This window comes from Mesitornis unicolor, unplaced genomic scaffold, assembly GCF_000695765.1.
Source record: "Mesitornis unicolor isolate BGI_N332 unplaced genomic scaffold, ASM69576v1 scaffold9856, whole genome shotgun sequence".
Lineage (NCBI taxonomy): Eukaryota > Metazoa > Chordata > Aves > Mesitornithiformes > Mesitornithidae > Mesitornis > Mesitornis unicolor.
This window is the reverse complement of record NW_010190300.1, coordinates 92242-109510: the sequence shown is the minus strand read 5'-3', so window position 1 is coordinate 109510 and position 17269 is coordinate 92242. Positions and strand designations below refer to the sequence as shown.

The 17269-nt window shown below is 38.0% G+C and overlaps 1 protein-coding gene across 1 annotated transcript in view; it reads right to left on the bottom strand.

Moving 5' to 3' along the window:
• LOC104542145 (androglobin-like) overlaps positions 1-17269 on the bottom strand; it is a gene marked incomplete at its 3' end in the record, with an annotated part of 59760 nt that extends 42491 nt beyond the window's left edge. Inside the window, exons 1-4 of the mRNA XM_010186362.1 lie at positions 17094-17269; positions 16876-17025; positions 13132-13148; positions 246-253 (exon numbers count right to left, since the gene is read on the bottom strand). Of these exons, the coding sequence (XP_010184664.1) occupies positions 246-253; positions 13132-13148; positions 16876-17025; positions 17094-17269 (351 nt within the window). The remainder of the gene's footprint in view (positions 1-245; positions 254-13131; positions 13149-16875; positions 17026-17093) is intronic.

The following is a 17269-nucleotide window of genomic DNA, read 5'->3' as shown; positions in this document are numbered from 1 at the left end:
CCTGCTGAAGTAAATGAGACAGCAGATGCACAAAAGCAGAATCCAAGGGCAGTTTCCTCACTCTTCCTTTTCCCCTTCTTCAAGCCACATGGTTCTCCTTCCTCTCCTGAGCCAGTCCTAGCATTCACAACCCAGTTCAACTCATTCACCCATCTGAAGGCTTTCCTCTTCCCCCCTCCTCCGACTTATTTTCTTTAACCAACCAAAAGGAACTTGCAATGGGTAAAGGACATACTGGGGAAAACCGCTCCCACTTCTAGGCACCTGCGAGCTGCTAGACTAGCCACTTCCATCTCCAGGTAGTTCCATTCACAGGGCCTCCTGTGCTACCAGCACTGTCACTGCCTTCTGGGGATTACACAATGGGTTCATAAGCTACCAACTAGCACCAGTAGTACCCATGCATATTGTTTTCCCAGTGTGTATAAAGCGCCGAAAAACTCAATTAGCCAGAATGAGAATACAGCAGCTCCTTCCCCCTTAACTACGAATCCTGGAAGCAAAGTATGTGCAGGTCACATTTTAATTATATTCTCCCAAGCCCATTGGCAATAAACTGTAAATGTTGCCCACTCAAAAGAACAAAGGGAAGAAGCTGCATGGACCTGAGAAGCAACCTAGGACAAAAACTGAGCAAAAGGGTTTAAGTATATCTTATTGCAGAAAAAACATACGGACTTCAACCAGCTGGGAAAAAGGACAAACAACAGAATTTCTTCTTTGATACTCAGCAGTCTCCTACAGCAGAAATACAGTGTTAGAGGATTTTTTATTACTGGAGCCTTAACAAAATGCTTACATGACTCTTCTATTTCACTATGTACATCAGCTATAAAAAGCTAAAGATATTATAATTTTCTCTTTCCTTTCCTTATACCACTTTTTTTTTCCCCTCCATGAGAAACAGCAGAATTCCTACAAATTTGTCCAGGAGATCAGGAAGATAACAGTGTTTTAGGCTGCAGCTGGAGAGCTGTTTTTACAAACTAGTGCCAATAAATATTTATTTAAAAAAGAAAAGCTTTATTTCCTTAGAAATTGACATCTTCAGGAGATTTGAAAGGGAAAATTTCAATTTTTTAACATTTGAGAACAGTTTTTTTTTAACTCATGATCATATATTGCATATCATATAATGTGGATATTTACACTGATATACAAATCATCAGTGATATCATATGAAACCATACTTACATTTTAAATTTCAGAATTTTAGCTTTCTCTTAAGATTTTGGTAACTCCACAGAAAAAAAAATAACACCGATTATGATTTACAGCATCACTTGGTCTGCACAAAACTTTCGACATTTCAGATAAAATGGTCACAGAGTTGTAATTCACATATGCTTTCTTTCAGTTGTTCTACAAAAGAAACCATTAATTATGAAATATTAATTATGACTACATTCTAAAGACAAACACAGACGACATAAATGAGTACTCTGGCTAGGAGAAAGTAGTGTGTAGCAAGTGACACCTGAAAATCCTATTAAGCTCTGTCTCTCAGAAGTTAGAAGCTGGACCAAGTCACCTTGGGGAGCAGAGACATTTCTCAAGTGCAGAGCAATGAAAATACAAAAGTGAAATCTCAGCTGGAGTCAAAACAAACAAAGGAGATTAAGGGCAAGGAAAAAAGTTTCTGTAAGTACATTGGCAGCAAAAGTAAAGTGCATGTCTGCTGCTTAATGGGGTAGGAAACCTAGTGACAAAGGACATAGGAAAGGCCAAGATACTCAATGCTTTTTTGTCTTGGATTTTGTTGGCAAATTTGGCTCTCAGCCTCCCAATCTATGAGTCTACTAACAAAGTCTGTGGGAGGGAAGCATTATCTACAGTAAAGCAAGGTAGCTAGGAGGCACTAAAGCCAACTGGACACACAGAGGTCCACAGGACTACTTGGGATGTGAGCAAAGGTACTGAGGGAGCTGACTGGAGTCACTCCAAGGTTCCTGTCAATCATATTCAATAGACCGTGGCAATCCAGCAAAATTTCTGATGACTGGAAAAAGACAAACATCACACTTATCTTAAAAAATGCTAAGAAGGAGGATCTGGGGCACTACAGTGCTTGGAGATACTTTTAAACTCAAATGGACAAGGACCTAAGAAACCTGAACTAAACTGGCTCTGCTTTGAGCAGGGAGTTTGAGTAGATGGCTTCCAGATACACCTTTCACCAACATTTTTCTGTGATATCATAATACTTTGTTATCAGCAATAGTAAGGACAAAGACATAAGTAAAAATAAAGATTTCTCACTGTCTAAGCAATAACTACATTAATCCACGCTACCAGTAACACTTATTGGAAGACAGCTGGGAAAATTCAATACCATTTGTGCCTTCTACTGTGCAAATAAAAAATAACAGCTTATACCACTATACCTGGAAGAAAGACATTCTCTGGAGTAATACCTTCCTTTGCTTTTCCATCTTTGTCATGTGTAAACAGCCTTTATTATGTTGGATTTTTCATTAATGGTGTCATTTTTTCTCCAGCATTTTCTTGAAGACTCAAATGATGCTTCATTCTATATTCAATAATACTTATCAAGCAATTGAAAACCCTGAAGTGATTATCAGTTTCTCTGGATTACTGGGAATGTCTGTATCAGTTCCAGTTGTTTCAAAGAATCTGCTGTATCTGCAGTAACCACATGTATGAAGAACAATGAAAACCAGAATGCGAGCTGTACCAACAGCTTCAACATTTGTGATATTTTGAAACTTTGCCCCTTGCTTTAAATACAACTCCTGGCAGCTTCTTACACATTCTTATAAGCAAAGAATGACAAGTTAAAATTCTTAATTTTTTCTTTTTAGCGATTTTAAATATTCAAGGACTACTTCTAATTTTTTGTATCTTTTTTTTTCCTCCCTCTAAGTCTGCATTTGCTCTTTTAAATATTTATAAAGTATGGAAGTTCCACTCAGTAATGATAATAATTATGTTCTGAAGCCGTTCCCAAAGACAATGAAATAATAATTGCTATAAGACTTCTGACTGATTTGGGACAATAATGGAATAATTAAAAAAAACATCTCTTTTAAAACAACAATGAGATATGGAAAGACTTGCTACTATCTAGCTTACTATCAAACTATGACAGAAAATTATTTTCTAATAGACTTTGACATAATAGAATACACTCAACACTAACAATATGGAAGACATAGAAAAAGTGCTATCTATGACTAAGATGTCTAAACTAAGTTGGGGAAGCCCAATGCTCCTGCTTCTCAAAGAAAAGATGATTCAATAAGATTTTTGGAAAAATTCATAAAGAACTGAAATTTAATTGGACTCTAAATATAAATCAACACGTGAAAAGACAGCTGAATTTATTGAAATACTGTATTTTAATAACGCTATTAAGAAGTTCCTTTATTGCAAGAATTTAATAATATAATAATTCCAGAGCACTGGAACAGGCTGCCCAGAGAGGACCTCCATTAATGAGGTCTCCCCTCAGTCTCCTCTTCTGCAAACTAAAGAGACCCAGCTCCCTCAGCCACTCCTCATAAGGCAGATGCTCCACTCCCTTGATCATCTTTGCAGCCCTACGCTGGACTCTCTCCAGCAGTTCCCTGTCCTTCTTGAACTGAGGGGCCCAGAACTGGACGCAGTATTCCAGATGCGGTCTCACCAGGGCAGAGTAGAGGGGGAGGAGAACCTCTCTCGACCTACTAACCACCCCCCTCCTGATACACCCCAGGATGCCATTGGCCTTCTCGGCCACAAGGGCACAGTGCTGGCTCATGGTCATCCTGCTGTCCACCAGGACCCCCAGGTCCCTTTCCCCTACGCTGCTCTCTAATAGGTCATTCCCCAATTGATACTGGAACCTGGGGTTGTTCCTGCCCAGATGCAGGACTCTGCACTTTCCCTTGTTATATTTCATTAAATTCTTCCCTGCCCAACTCCCCAGCCTGTCCAGATCTCGCTGGATGGCAGCACAGCCCTCTGGCGTGTCAGCCACTCCTCCCAGCTTGCTGTCATCAGCAAACTTGCTGATAGTACACTCAATTCCCTCATCCAAGTCATTGATGAATATATTGAACAATACTTTGTAAGCTTGTGCTGAACCCTAAAGGACAAAAAGAGAACAGTTTGCCAAATGAGAGAAACACTCTGAAGTTTGCACTAATTCACCTCTGACCTGAAGCAACTTCTCCAGGAATACTGGTATAATTGATACTGGAAATAGGGCAATGGTAGGACAGATGAACATAACAGGGAAAAAAAAAATCAGACAGATTGTGACCTACGTTTTTCAGACCTCTTTCCTAACTCTCCCTTGCAAAAGTTAGATGCACCTTTAACCCTGCTTAGCATTTTGATGTTCTCGCTTTCCTTAACAATAAAACAACACCCCCCCCCAAAAAAAAAATAAATAAATTAGTTTTTCATTTTTGCTTAGATGAGCAGATCTGAAGATGGAAATGAGACATCTCATAATAAGATTGCTTGGGAGCAATCAAAACAGATAAAACTGTTTAATAGTTCAATAATAATGCCAGGACTGCTTTCACAATGACTCTGGGGCTTTATTCAGAAATCTAGTTGGAACCTTGGCAGATACAAGCTTTTTCTGTCTCCATGTCTGTACTTCGGAAGTTAGGGAAAAAAGAAATTCCCAGGGATTGCACCACATCAATGACTTCTTCAGTGTCTTCTGGTTAGTTATTTGCATATGGATATACACAATCTTTTTAATTTTTCCTGTGATCCTTGTCATTCCTTATGGCACAGGCTGCAAAGACAGTATTTTTTGCAGCTACATCCTTTTTCTATTTTCATTAATGCTTAATTTGTTTGTTTCTATTAAACCTACTTAAGTTTCAAAGTTTAAGATCTTTCTATAGTCATCCTAAGAAATCAATACAGAAGTTTTCACATACTTAGGATGCAGTATTGGGATCTCTGCCTGAGGACTGAGATGCAAAATTGAAAACTGATTTTTGACTTTTTTTTTATGAATTACTACTCAGCAGCTGAGCTACAGTTACTGTCTGTGCATCTGTTCTTAGTTAACTTCAAATGTAGAGTAAAACATGTGTTTGCTTAAAGTACATTTTGGAGAATCAAGAGATTGAGCATTGGTATCTGTAACAGCAACTGTTTAATCAAACCAGCCATTTTATTTGTGGTATGATACATTTAGGTGGTATGGTACGATTAGGTATTTATATGCTAGCCTTTCTGTAGACACAGTGGTTGTGAGTTTGGTCTAAAGGCTCAGAGCTTTCATGTTTGGGAAGAGACTCGAGCCAATCTTGATGCAGTCGAGGTACAATGAGCAGAACAAATAATTGTAAAGGATCTAAGTTGCAATGATAGTTGCTTGCAAAGCCTATGAAAACATGTTTTGTTGTCCTTTCATGTTTGGTACTGGATAGAATTTCTTCCTCAAAAAGCACAGAGCGCTTTCTGTGCGAAGCAAGATCAAACTGTGGAAAATTAAAGTGATGATAGAAAGAAAAGATGAATGCCAACTGATTATTCTTTATAGACATATTTTTTAGGGATTCAGTAATTTGAATCATTACTTTCTCATTTCTAAACACTGCTGACATCCTTGTAGGTGTCAGATGAACTACTAATAGTTAGTAGTTACTTCAGTAACTTGCTAAGAATGAACCTATTTCAAATGTGTGCACATTTGCTAAGAGAGAATGGTACCCTAGTCCCACATTTAGCCTTGTCAACTAGAAGTTCACGTGTTTTCTCATTTTTATTTGCCTGTATATTAATGAGGTGAAATGTTCCTTCTTGGTTCACTTTCCAGGTTATGGGGGGAGGGGGGGAGAGGGGAAGCTCCATGCCAAATCCCTTGCCCAAATTAGACAGAGTGGTGTGGTTTTTACAACTTTTTTTTTAGTTTATTCTCCTTATAGTCAGCCTGATTCCATTTGTTGCCCTATAAATAATGTCTGCATTTTGGTCTTCATAATTTTAAAATTCCAGCTAACTTTGAGTATCTTTCTTTAAAAGTTTGAATCAGTTCTCATCAACATAATTCAGACTTTTGCTACTTTGATCCATTTATACCAGCTATACCTTTTGCTATATAAAAATTTGAACTGTCAAAAAAGTCAGAAATTGAATATAAAAAGCAGAATAGAGTACTAGATCATATGTTAGAGAAAAAAATAAAGATACAATAAAAAAAACTTATGACAAATAGAGTCATAAGGCAACTGAATATTTCATATACATCACAATATATTTGTTTTAACTTCTATTAATAAATCTTAGCAAAGCTAAAACAAAAATACAATTTTCAAATATTTTGGGAAGAACTGATGTGAAATCCAACCTTTATGGTCATAGCAAGCTCATGCACAGTGCTAGAATTTTGGATTATGCAGGTCAGGCAAAGTTACAGACTTCAGAAATAATAGCATAGACACTGCTGCTTTCAATGGCAGTGCAAGTCAAGACTCTACAGCCTGTCAGAGCAATGCTAGAAAAGCTCAGCTTGCCATTTTCAAAATTCTCTGTTTCTGATTCTGTGGAGCCAAGGGTCTGCTGTCAAAAAGCTTTCCTATGGAGTGGAAAAACCCTACTATTTTACATATTTGAGAAACTCTCTTGATAATGGAATGTATCAGATTGACTGGAAGTCATTAATTTGCCAGCCTTTCATGTTCTACCACACCGGAGGTCATTTAGACTTTTAAAATACATCCTTCAAAATTATTTTTTTTTTTTACATTTACAATCCCAAGAGTGGAGCACTGAAGATTAATCCCAAGAGATGTCTGTCAAGGAAGAAACTTTGTAATATCTAGCTCTTAAATGAGCACTTTTAATCTATAGCTATAAATAGGTTACAGAGGAGGACTTTATATCCAGTTTTACAGGTGAAAATATGATATGCCAATACCTAGCTAGAGTCATAGTAAGGGCCTGGAAAGAGAGGTGCCTTTTCTGGTGATTTTCAGGTGCCAATCTCAGCCAAGAGAAGTGATCTCTGACTTATTCTTCCAAGCTGGTTGATTCTGAGTTATGGTCCAGGTGGGACTGTTGTCAGCTGGCCCAAATCCTTTATGGCTACCTAATTTCAAAAGGTGGAAGTAACAGGCCAAGTGAACAGAGTACAGACTACCGTAGGCACCAAGTGGTCGCAGATTCATCTTGCAATCTTTAAACAAGTCACAGGCTTGAGTGCAAGTAACATCTGCATCCAATTTGCAGACCAAACTTTTGTTTGATCAATGCACTGTCCTTTCAACTAGCAGCAAATGACTACAGGTTATATAGTTCTCAATGAATTATAACATTTCAAGATCAGGAACTGTCTGTCATTATGACAGACCAATTAAGATCTCTGTTCAAGTGCAGTCAAGGAAAGCAAATAAAACACTAGGACACACTAGAAGCAGAATGTCCAAGACAAGAAATTAGTACAATGCCACTCAGTATAATCAATTTTATGGCCTTTGCATGAAATACTATGATTCAGTTGCCCTAGAACTGTAAAAATAACTTTGGAAATTCAGTGACAGGCCACAGTTTAGAGCATGGAGGAATAACAAAGTATAAACATACAAAATACTGAGTAGTACAGATAAGAGTGTATTAGTTATCTGTTCTCATGACACACGAAAAATAATGCATCTAACATTAAACACAGCAAATTTAAAATCAATAAAAGGAAACATCTGACCACTCAGCACATAATTAGCCAGCAGAACTCCTCTACCTCAGATGCAACTCAGGTGAGAACAATGGTCTGTAGATTTTGGAACAGCCTGTCTCAAGCAGCACATACCTCCATCAAACTCAGGACAAAAAAAGAAGAAAAGGAACATGCCATTTAGGGGATCTTAGTTCCACTCCACTGAGCTCTTGCATGAGAAATCACTAACAATACAGTCACAGAGCATCCATTCATTCTGGTTGTCCTCCAAGGCAGGAAGCTGAGGACATCTTTCCAAATCCTTCTTTACCATGCCTGATTCAAAGAGGGAATGTGAAGTCATGTTTCCCCATAATATTGTACAGAACCTTAGAAATTATGGAATCAGTAACTTTTCTGAGTGTGTTTCTCCCAGTGTTTCCCACTAAAAAGATTGACTTAGCATTAAATTCAGCTATAAGAATGCTGGGAAGATTGCAGCATCTTTTTTCACACTTGAGTTTGATACTCAAGTACCTTTTAAGAACATAGGTTTTGCTTTGCTCCTTTCGTTGGCATTTCTTCCTTCTTCACTTCTGCAAAATCCTTTTGTGCCTTCTGTATGGCACCTGGGTAATTAATCAAGAACTAAAAAAACTCTGCACAGCGTGGCACAGCATGACAGTACTTCTGTGGATTTAGGTCAACTAATTTACAAAGCACTTAGCATGTGTTGATAAGAAAACCAGGATATTCCATTTCTTCAGCAGAGGTTAGAGAGAGCTCACAGAAGAAGCTAAAGACCATTCTGCTTAAGTAGATGAATAATCCATGGAAAACTGCGTCTCTAACATGATATATTAAGAATGGTCTCCAGTTTCAAAGAACAGTTATTATTATTTTTCTTTTGACAGCGCTTTTCCTGCTATATAGTTCTGCTGACAGCTCCTTTTCTCTATTACACTATTCATTACACTGTTCATTTTAATAAAAGTGTACATTTCTGTTTCACAGTCTGCATAGTCTCTAACCAATGGCTCACGGATAGTGTTTAACTGCAATATCCTCTGACATTGCTTTGAGTTCCATGGAAAGAAAAACCTAAAACTAAGACCAGTTGGGAACACAGCATTTAGTTTGACATTGCCACTGGTATATTACTTAATGTTTTCATGCCCATGAGTCCACGAAGTCTGAAATCTACAGATCAGGGTAGGCTGAACTCTCAGGAGTTCATAGTTTTAATTAGAATTAATGAGGAAAATTAATTTGAATATATAATTTTCTAATCAAAATGTAATCTAGTTAATAAATTCAACTTACTGGTTGACTTATATGCTATTTTAAAGTTTATCATATTTATGTAGGGAAGGACACATTGTCTCACTGCAAAGCATGAAACTAAAAAGAAGTTAAAGGCAAAAGAATAGGAAAAATTTAAAAGTACTAACAAATTGACTATGTAGATGAAAGTCATACTGCATTTACACACTGAAATGTTTCAGTGAATGAAGCACAGGTGCTGAAAACAAGATCTTCATCTTTCTGACCAGAAAATGCCAACACTAAAAACTCTAGGTGTGCTTAACTTTGTTTCTAAGACTAACAAAAATACTGGCCTTGGAAATATGAGTTATGTACAAAGCAAATAGACAATAAAAGACAATAAATGAAAAGCAGATATTTTATGCCTAGGAAGGGCAAAGTAAACTATTCAGTAACATCTCTAGTTTTAGTTAGATTACAATTTGGGTGTTAGTACAATAGTGCCGTAAAAGAATTTGCAGATACACATTGATGCAATAAATAACTCTTGAAGAACAATAATGTACCAAAGAATTTCACCCAAATTGAACCTAAGATCATAACATCCGCTAGCATTACTACGTCTCGGGAAAGTATGCACATGCATGATGGCACCATTTGCTCAGTGTTTCAGATGGTTAAATTTTAAGCTACACAGACACTTCTGCCTTCAGTTCTGCAGCTGGATATCCTGGAATTCTGGGCCATTAGAGATTTATGTTGCTTCTGAATTATTTGAGAACAGGAAATGTCTTGTCATACTGGTAATGCAAACAGGCAAAAAGCCCTTCCAAAAGGCTCTGGACTGTCATTCAAAACAAATGAATTCTGTTTGTCTTCAGAGTGATTGCAATTAACAGCCTACTAAGTAAGACCATGAGTGTCTGTTCCTCGGGATTATCGGGACAGTAGCTGCAAACTGGAAATTAACAACTGTTGCAGCTCAAGATATACCGCAGCTCACTTCCAGATGCTTGTGAAGCCTTAACTGGCTTTGGTGATGTGTATGGTTAGTAAGGATCTGAACTGAGACATTTGAGATAGAAGAGCCTCCTGAGTTATCCAAAATCAGCTTTGTAGTAAGGGTATAATATCTTGTAATACATTACCAGTTACAGTTACAAGGAAGGTTATGAATGCAGTGAAGGTTTAAAATTCTTCATATAAATCTTCTTTCTTTTGCAAAGTCCAGTAACCAGCTGTACTGGTTTTGTCTAGTATTGAGCTAAATTTCTTCACAGTAGCTTGTATGGGGCTATGTTTTGGATTTGTGACGGAAACACTGTGTGAGGCTGAGCTGCCAACAGAGGTTAAACCATGACACTAGCATGGTTTGAACTCAAGCACTATGTTTATCATAACTATAACCTCAAAACTGACAGTATTTTAACAAACATCCCAGTTTCCAATAAATGGGGCAGAATTAACCATAAAATGGAACTGCCTAATCAAAAAATCGCAAAAATCAGAATCAGTATCCTTAATACTTTTTGTCCAAAATTTTGTTTCAATTATCTAGCAGAACTTAAGTGAAAACCACCAAGCCACACTCATCTCTGACTGAAGCTCATGCAAGTTAAAAAACATGCATAAGTATCTAAAATAAGTATCTAAATAAGTATTTAAAGTAAGTATCTACATAAGAATCTAACTAGCTTTTACAATAACTTAGCAACCCCTTCTCTCAGTAACATATATGTTGCAACATACATTGCAAGACATCACACCACTGAGCTATCCTCCTGGACCACAAGCATAAAAATCAGAGTAGTAAGTCAGAGCAAGGGTGGACTACACCCCAACATCTTGTCTCAGACAACACTCACAATGGAAAGCCTATGAAGAGCTTGAAGGCATATATAGTATATTTCTTTAATAGTTTTGTTAGTCTCAGTTTTTAGCTCAAACACTTCCTGAGCCAGATGTGGTTATGTATTCATATAATTTTCCATCAATTTCTTTTCGACAGACTTAATCCATGACCCCATGTAAATTTTTAGTGCCCACTAAAACTTACACTAACCAACATGAGCGCTCCAGCACAACACTAAAAGCAGCTTCAATTTCAACCATCATGCCACTATCCACAAGACATTAGTTCTTACCATTCCCAAACCAGTTAATCTAGTAAGCCCCTCCCAAAACTTGAAAAATTAAGCTTTCAGTCTATATTCTCTAAAACACTGCTGTAGCCTAAACCTTAAGAAAACCTGAAGAACACATGCTGGCAGCGGATAAAACCTTAATCACAAGCCTTGGCTAAATCATTATCCTAGGCATACTTCAAGTATCCTAGATATAATTCAAGTCTGAATTATCAATGCTGCTATTTTTTCTGTTCTTACTGTCCCAGCCTTTAAACTTAATAACAAACATTAGGTAATCCTAGGCTGTGGTGCAGCAACCCATTGTACAACAGCAGTGCAGCAACTTGCCACTTGTTGCAATCGATCAGGCACACACCTAAACTTAAATAATTTATTGCAGCCAGACCAGGCTTCAGCCTCTCTCTGCACATCCTTAAGGATCCATCAGCAGTAAATGCTGCTTTTAGTTATGGCTCTCCCTAAAAAGAACTCCAGAACCACTCAGCTCTTCCTCTATACAGCTGTGGCCTCTGCCTGTACCATGATTATCCCTAAATCACTTGCCTCTCTGTGCACTGACCACTAACATTTGTCCCTAATAACCCAAACCGTAATTCAGATAGGGGCTGATAATTCAAGTTTAATTCGGAAGATTGGGCTTGATGGCATGGAGCTTCATCAAATTAATTTAAAAAGCATTTTAATTCATTTAAAAAGCATTTTAAATCATTATCTATTCTTACTAGCCAGAAGCTCTTCCAGTGCTGACAAAGACATCAATTCCTATTCACTGCAGTGCTGAAACCTGGGAAATATCATATTCTCAGTAGCCTCTAATGGTGCAATTAAGAAAAGCTATAAGGACAGCAGTTCTTTTGAGCTCTTCAGCCTGTCATCTCTAGCAACTGCCTAGCTCCTGAAGGGAACTGCTACCTAATTAGAAAGTAGTAATGAAGACAGACCCAATGGAGCATCCTGCAGAGACCTGCATGAAGTCTGGCTTACCGAATCCAAAGGAATGTTCCTGCCTTCTCCATATGCTCCTGAGGTCCCACTCCAGTATTGCAAGATACCCATCAATAATCCCTGTTGATTTTCCACAGTGCAGATGAACTGTGCTGACTGTTGCAAGTGTTTACAGGGGAAAAAAAGAAGCCTGATCTCATTAGAAGTCAAGCAAAGTAATTTTAAGGTGATCAAAATATATTGCCCAGATGTTTGTACACATTACTCTCAGAGGGCTTCTGCATTAGCATTATCCACCAGAGTTGAAATCGTAACACTGTAATTCTTTGCGGTAAGCACTGACAGCTCTCAGGATTTTCTTTTTACAAATTATTTCTAAAATCCATTTTTATACTACTGATATTTCTATTCAGTATTTCAATTATTAAAGACATAAAAAACGAGTAGCATTTATTATCATAAAGACAATATTAGACAAAAGACAAAATATTTTTGACATTTTTATCCCTGCAACTGCAAGTTTTATTCAGAAATAAAAGAGATCCTCAGGGAAAACCAACCTTGCAATTAACTCAGAATACTAAACTTGCAAGGCAATGTTTTCTCAGGCAACCTGCAAACATCCATTCCACTGCTAGATAAAGGTATAGTAACATTACTTAAGTTCTCATAGACTTACACAAAATCTGTACACTACAGGTTGCCTCTCTCTCACAAACACACTGAACAAGCTGGGTAACAGAATGAACATGAGCAGATGTCAAGGAAATAGCTATTAAGTAATTGTCATATCTCCAATGAACACAGCTCCAATCTTACAGTGTGTGTGTAAGATTTACTTCTAATCTCCACAAACAACTGAAAAAAAACCTTGGAAAACTGCCTTTGATAACACATTTACAATCGTTACTCACACTTGCCTGTTAGTATGAGAAAATCATTACCTGAGGAAACACAAAGCAATCTCTCCAACACAGGGATTTCCAACCAAAATGAGGACTAAGTCAGAGGGTTGCACAGTACAGGTGTTTTATCACCCTGTTCAGCTATTTTTCTCAATAATTATAAATATTAAGAGCATCAGTATTAATAATTTTGTCCCAGAGTAGACTTCTGCAGAATCAGCTCGGTATTCTGATTTTTCTTGACAACGATACAGATCTAGCCTTAAATCAGAAAATTGAACATTCTCTGCATTTGGGGCTAGAATTGTACTTTGTAGTAAATGAATGACATTTGCATCTTCTTTTCATGGACCTGCAAACACAGAATATCTATACTGTAATACAGCTGTTCCTCACTATATAGCATCTTTCCATTTCCAAGTAAAGAAATAACCTGTCAATCTGTCTGCTGTCAATTGCATTCCCATCACTCCAACTTCATAAACCTCATGACAAAGGAGAAAGCACTCTAGAAGCAATGTTGAAAATTGAAAAATGAAACATTGCCTCCATTTTGCATAAATTGCTGTCTGTAGCTCTAAGTTTTGACCATAAGCCTGATCCAAATGAAAAGCTCTCTAGAATTTTAGCAGGCAGCAGTTTGGAGACCACTGGCTTATAGCATGACTAAAGAAATACATTTCAATGTTTCATTCCTTTCAGAGGATCTAAGAACACCAAACTATATTTTTGATATTGGATCTGGGTTATAAATTCTAATCCATCTGGGAAAAAAAAGCAAGCAAGAAGAAAGCCTATTCAAGGCATCAAAAGTGTGCTCAAGAGTAGACTTTTAGCCCCACTGTGTTCACTTCCCAACTATCAACAATTTTCACTGATTTCAGTAAACTCAGATCTTTGACTAGAGAGTACTAAGATGTGTGTGGGTTTTCAGTAGGATGAAGATCTTACTGAGACTAAACACCGTAGTAGAATATAGCCTTTAATCAACTCAGAAAGCACTTCCGACTTGCAGAGAAAAACAGTATGATTGAAAGTGAAGCACGCGCTGAAATAAAACTTTCTAATATTTTATAGCACGAGTCTATACTGTTCAATGAGTAAACGGGGCAACATTTTCTGTAAAATTTTTGTTTCAAGACAAAACTTTATTTATGCAAAAGTGCAGAATAAGCTGTCACTAGCCTTCCTGGTTTAAATTCATCATCTGCAGCTCAGCAGATGCTAAAGTAAAATCTTTCCTGACAGCTTACACAAAAAGGTTTATCAGGTCAGTTGCTGAAGTTGACAAGACATGCATTGACCTAAACCAACATTTTTTCATCCATCCATTCATCCATCCATCCATCCACCATCCAAAAGGCCTTAGTAATATTTCAGAATGATAAAAAGTGAACAGAGATAGGTTATTCAGGAAGTAAGTATTAGAGTTGCTGTAATTTTAGATTTTTGTGTCACAGATTTCCCGGTTTCCCTTTTTACATTACCATCATTTCTGGCGATGTATATATCAATATAAATATTAATTGATAAAAACACAAACAGAAGTAGTTCTACAAACTAAAGGCTGTTCCATCAAATAAGATTCTTATTTTTTAAAAAAAAAGGTTACTTCATCTCTTGATATGCCTGAATATCATTCAGGACAGTAAGATGTCATGTGGAAATGTATACAGCACATACACGGAAACATCTAGACACAGCTGAGACTTACTCCTGTTTACAGATGCACTCTGTATCACAATTGCAGAGCAGATAAACGCAAAAGACATGCTACAGTTCGAATAGAAGTTACACGCCTGAAGAAAAGAATTAACACAAGCTATATATTCTGTGTTATGAAGGTTCTGCTTCAAAATCAGGCTGTTGTAACAGTTTCTTCCACAATCTAATAACATAAGTGACTAAGCCACCATTAGGACATCTTTGAGCCACTACACTTTATGTAAAATAGCTTTGGTGAAGGGAGTAAATACTTCTGTGCTCTGGACTCTTAGCTAACACTGAATTAACACTGGCATATGCTAGACATTAGTTCTACTGTAATTAATTGATAATTGCAGAGGGAGAGATAGATCAAATGCCCTGTCTTTAGGTCCAATGTGAGATTTCAAATAAAATGCAAGCATCTCTCCTAGACTTCATTTCAGAGGTGTTTCAGTAAAACTTAATATCAAATAGTTTGTAACTCAATATGCTCATCTCAACTTGACACTGGGAAAACAATTTTCTAATCTGATTTATTCATCATGGTCTCATTTAATAAAGCCTAAAGTAACAATGTACTAAAGAAAAAGACAAATACTGATCTAGATAATCCAATACAAAAACATAATTTCATACAAATCATTCTTTTACCAGTTATTATGTTTACTATAGACAGAATTAACAATTTTTCTATATAAAAAGCAAATTATTTTTAGACTCTCAAAAAAGTATCTTAATTTAAACAAACAGCAAAAAAAAATATCTCACACTATACGGATGTCTGTTAGGGGACAAAGCCTGAAATACTGAACAAAATCTTTTGGATGACAGTCCATTCCATTTCACATAGCCTGGAAAGTCAGAAAATGCTTCTTTTCTCTTAACAGTGCTAAAAAAGAGAAGCATCCCTGACAGCTTAGATATAATCAGAAAAATTTCAATAAACTGCTTGAAGCAGTAAATATGAAAGGTTGCAAAGCTGTGGTCAAAATTTAAAAAAAGTTACTAAGCAAAGGGATGCAGTGAGAAGGAAGGAATTAGAGATACTGGCTACCAGCAGCAACAGAAAATATCAAAATGGGAATCAAGGTATGAAATATGAAACAGAAATATGAAAATATGAAATAAGAAGCAACTTTGTAGCAAAGGCTGGGTAACTGGATATGAAATAAGACCAAAGGGGATGTGAAGATTCATTTCAAGAGAGAAAAAGTGATACAACTGAAACCTGTAGTTTTGGCAGGAAAAAGAAGAAAAGGGCATGAGCACATACATCAGATACCTCTTTCATCTGAATCCTACCAGTGCCATGCATGCAGTCTTACGTACTTTAGGATGGGAAAGCTGCTCAAAACATAGAGACAAAACCAGGTCAAAATAGCAACAGTGAAAGAAAGTCAACTTATTTATTTGTCTTTGCAGGATGAAATACACATTTTCACAGAAATACACAGATTTACACTAAATATCTAGCAAATAGTGAATCATTTTAGAATATCTCAAGATATGCTACTTACATAGAAATATTTAAGAAATTAATAGGAAGAGTGATTTTTTTAAATACATAATTTCCTGAGATTCATAACATAAAGCAAACATTCAAGGCACTGGGAATTGTTTTCCTTCTGTAAGTGAAATTGATGTGCTGTAAGAGTCGTTAACCATTTTGCCATGAAAACTTCAGCTAGCTTAGTTCTTCTACCTGTTTAAAATGGAGCACTCATTCCCAAAATTATTGCCCTGATTCACAGCTTTATAGTTCCTTTAAACCCAAACAGCCATTTCAGTGAACACTTAACTTGTCTGCTCCTGACTGTAAGCCAAATGCTTCGTACCGTGAGCTGCAACCAACACGCTGCCCCGGCGTACAGAAACAGCCGTGTCGCAAAGCCATGCACTTGTGTACCATGTGTGCCGTGATATTCTTGTTCCTATTGTCCTTCTCAAGGTCCAAGGAGAGCAGACCATACCTGGGTTCTAGACCCGGTATGGCACAGGTATTGTTTAGGCAGGATGACACAACCAGACAGGTGCATAGGAAGTACCATTGGTGGGAGAAAGTACAACTTCCACATCGAGCTGGGACTCCAGTTTAAACAAATGAAACAAAACAACAAAACAATCCCCCCCTTGTCTATTGGAACCATTTTTAGGCATCCACTTGAGCGAGTAAACTTTCTTAGCGTAAGTTATTTGCAAGCACAGAACCAGCGATCAGCTCAGATGCCCAGCTGGGGTATCTGGCGGCGCGGCTGCCTTCCCTCCCTCCCGGGGCTCTTACTCTTTGGCGGAGGCGCCCTGCTGCATCGAGTTGTTCGGGCTGCCGAGACCCCTCTTTTTGCCCGCCTTGGAGGCCATGGCCGCAGGTCCCGCCGCGTCCGCCGCGTTGCTGAGCGACGCGGCCTTCTGGACGTAGCGGCGCCAGCGACGCCTCGCGATCCAGGGGATCTCTGGCCACTCCCTCCCGGAAGTCGTGTCCGACTCCCGCGGAGGAAAGGCCGGCAAGAAACACCCCGGTTGGAGGAGGCGGTGCGGCAGACGCCGCCGGCCGCGGAAAAACGGCCGCTACCGCCGCCTCGGGGCAGCGGGCACCATGTGAGGGCCCGCGCCCGTCCCGCCTGGGCGCCGTCCCCGCTCCCAGGGACGAGGAGCACGGACACGCTGCTCGCTGCCAT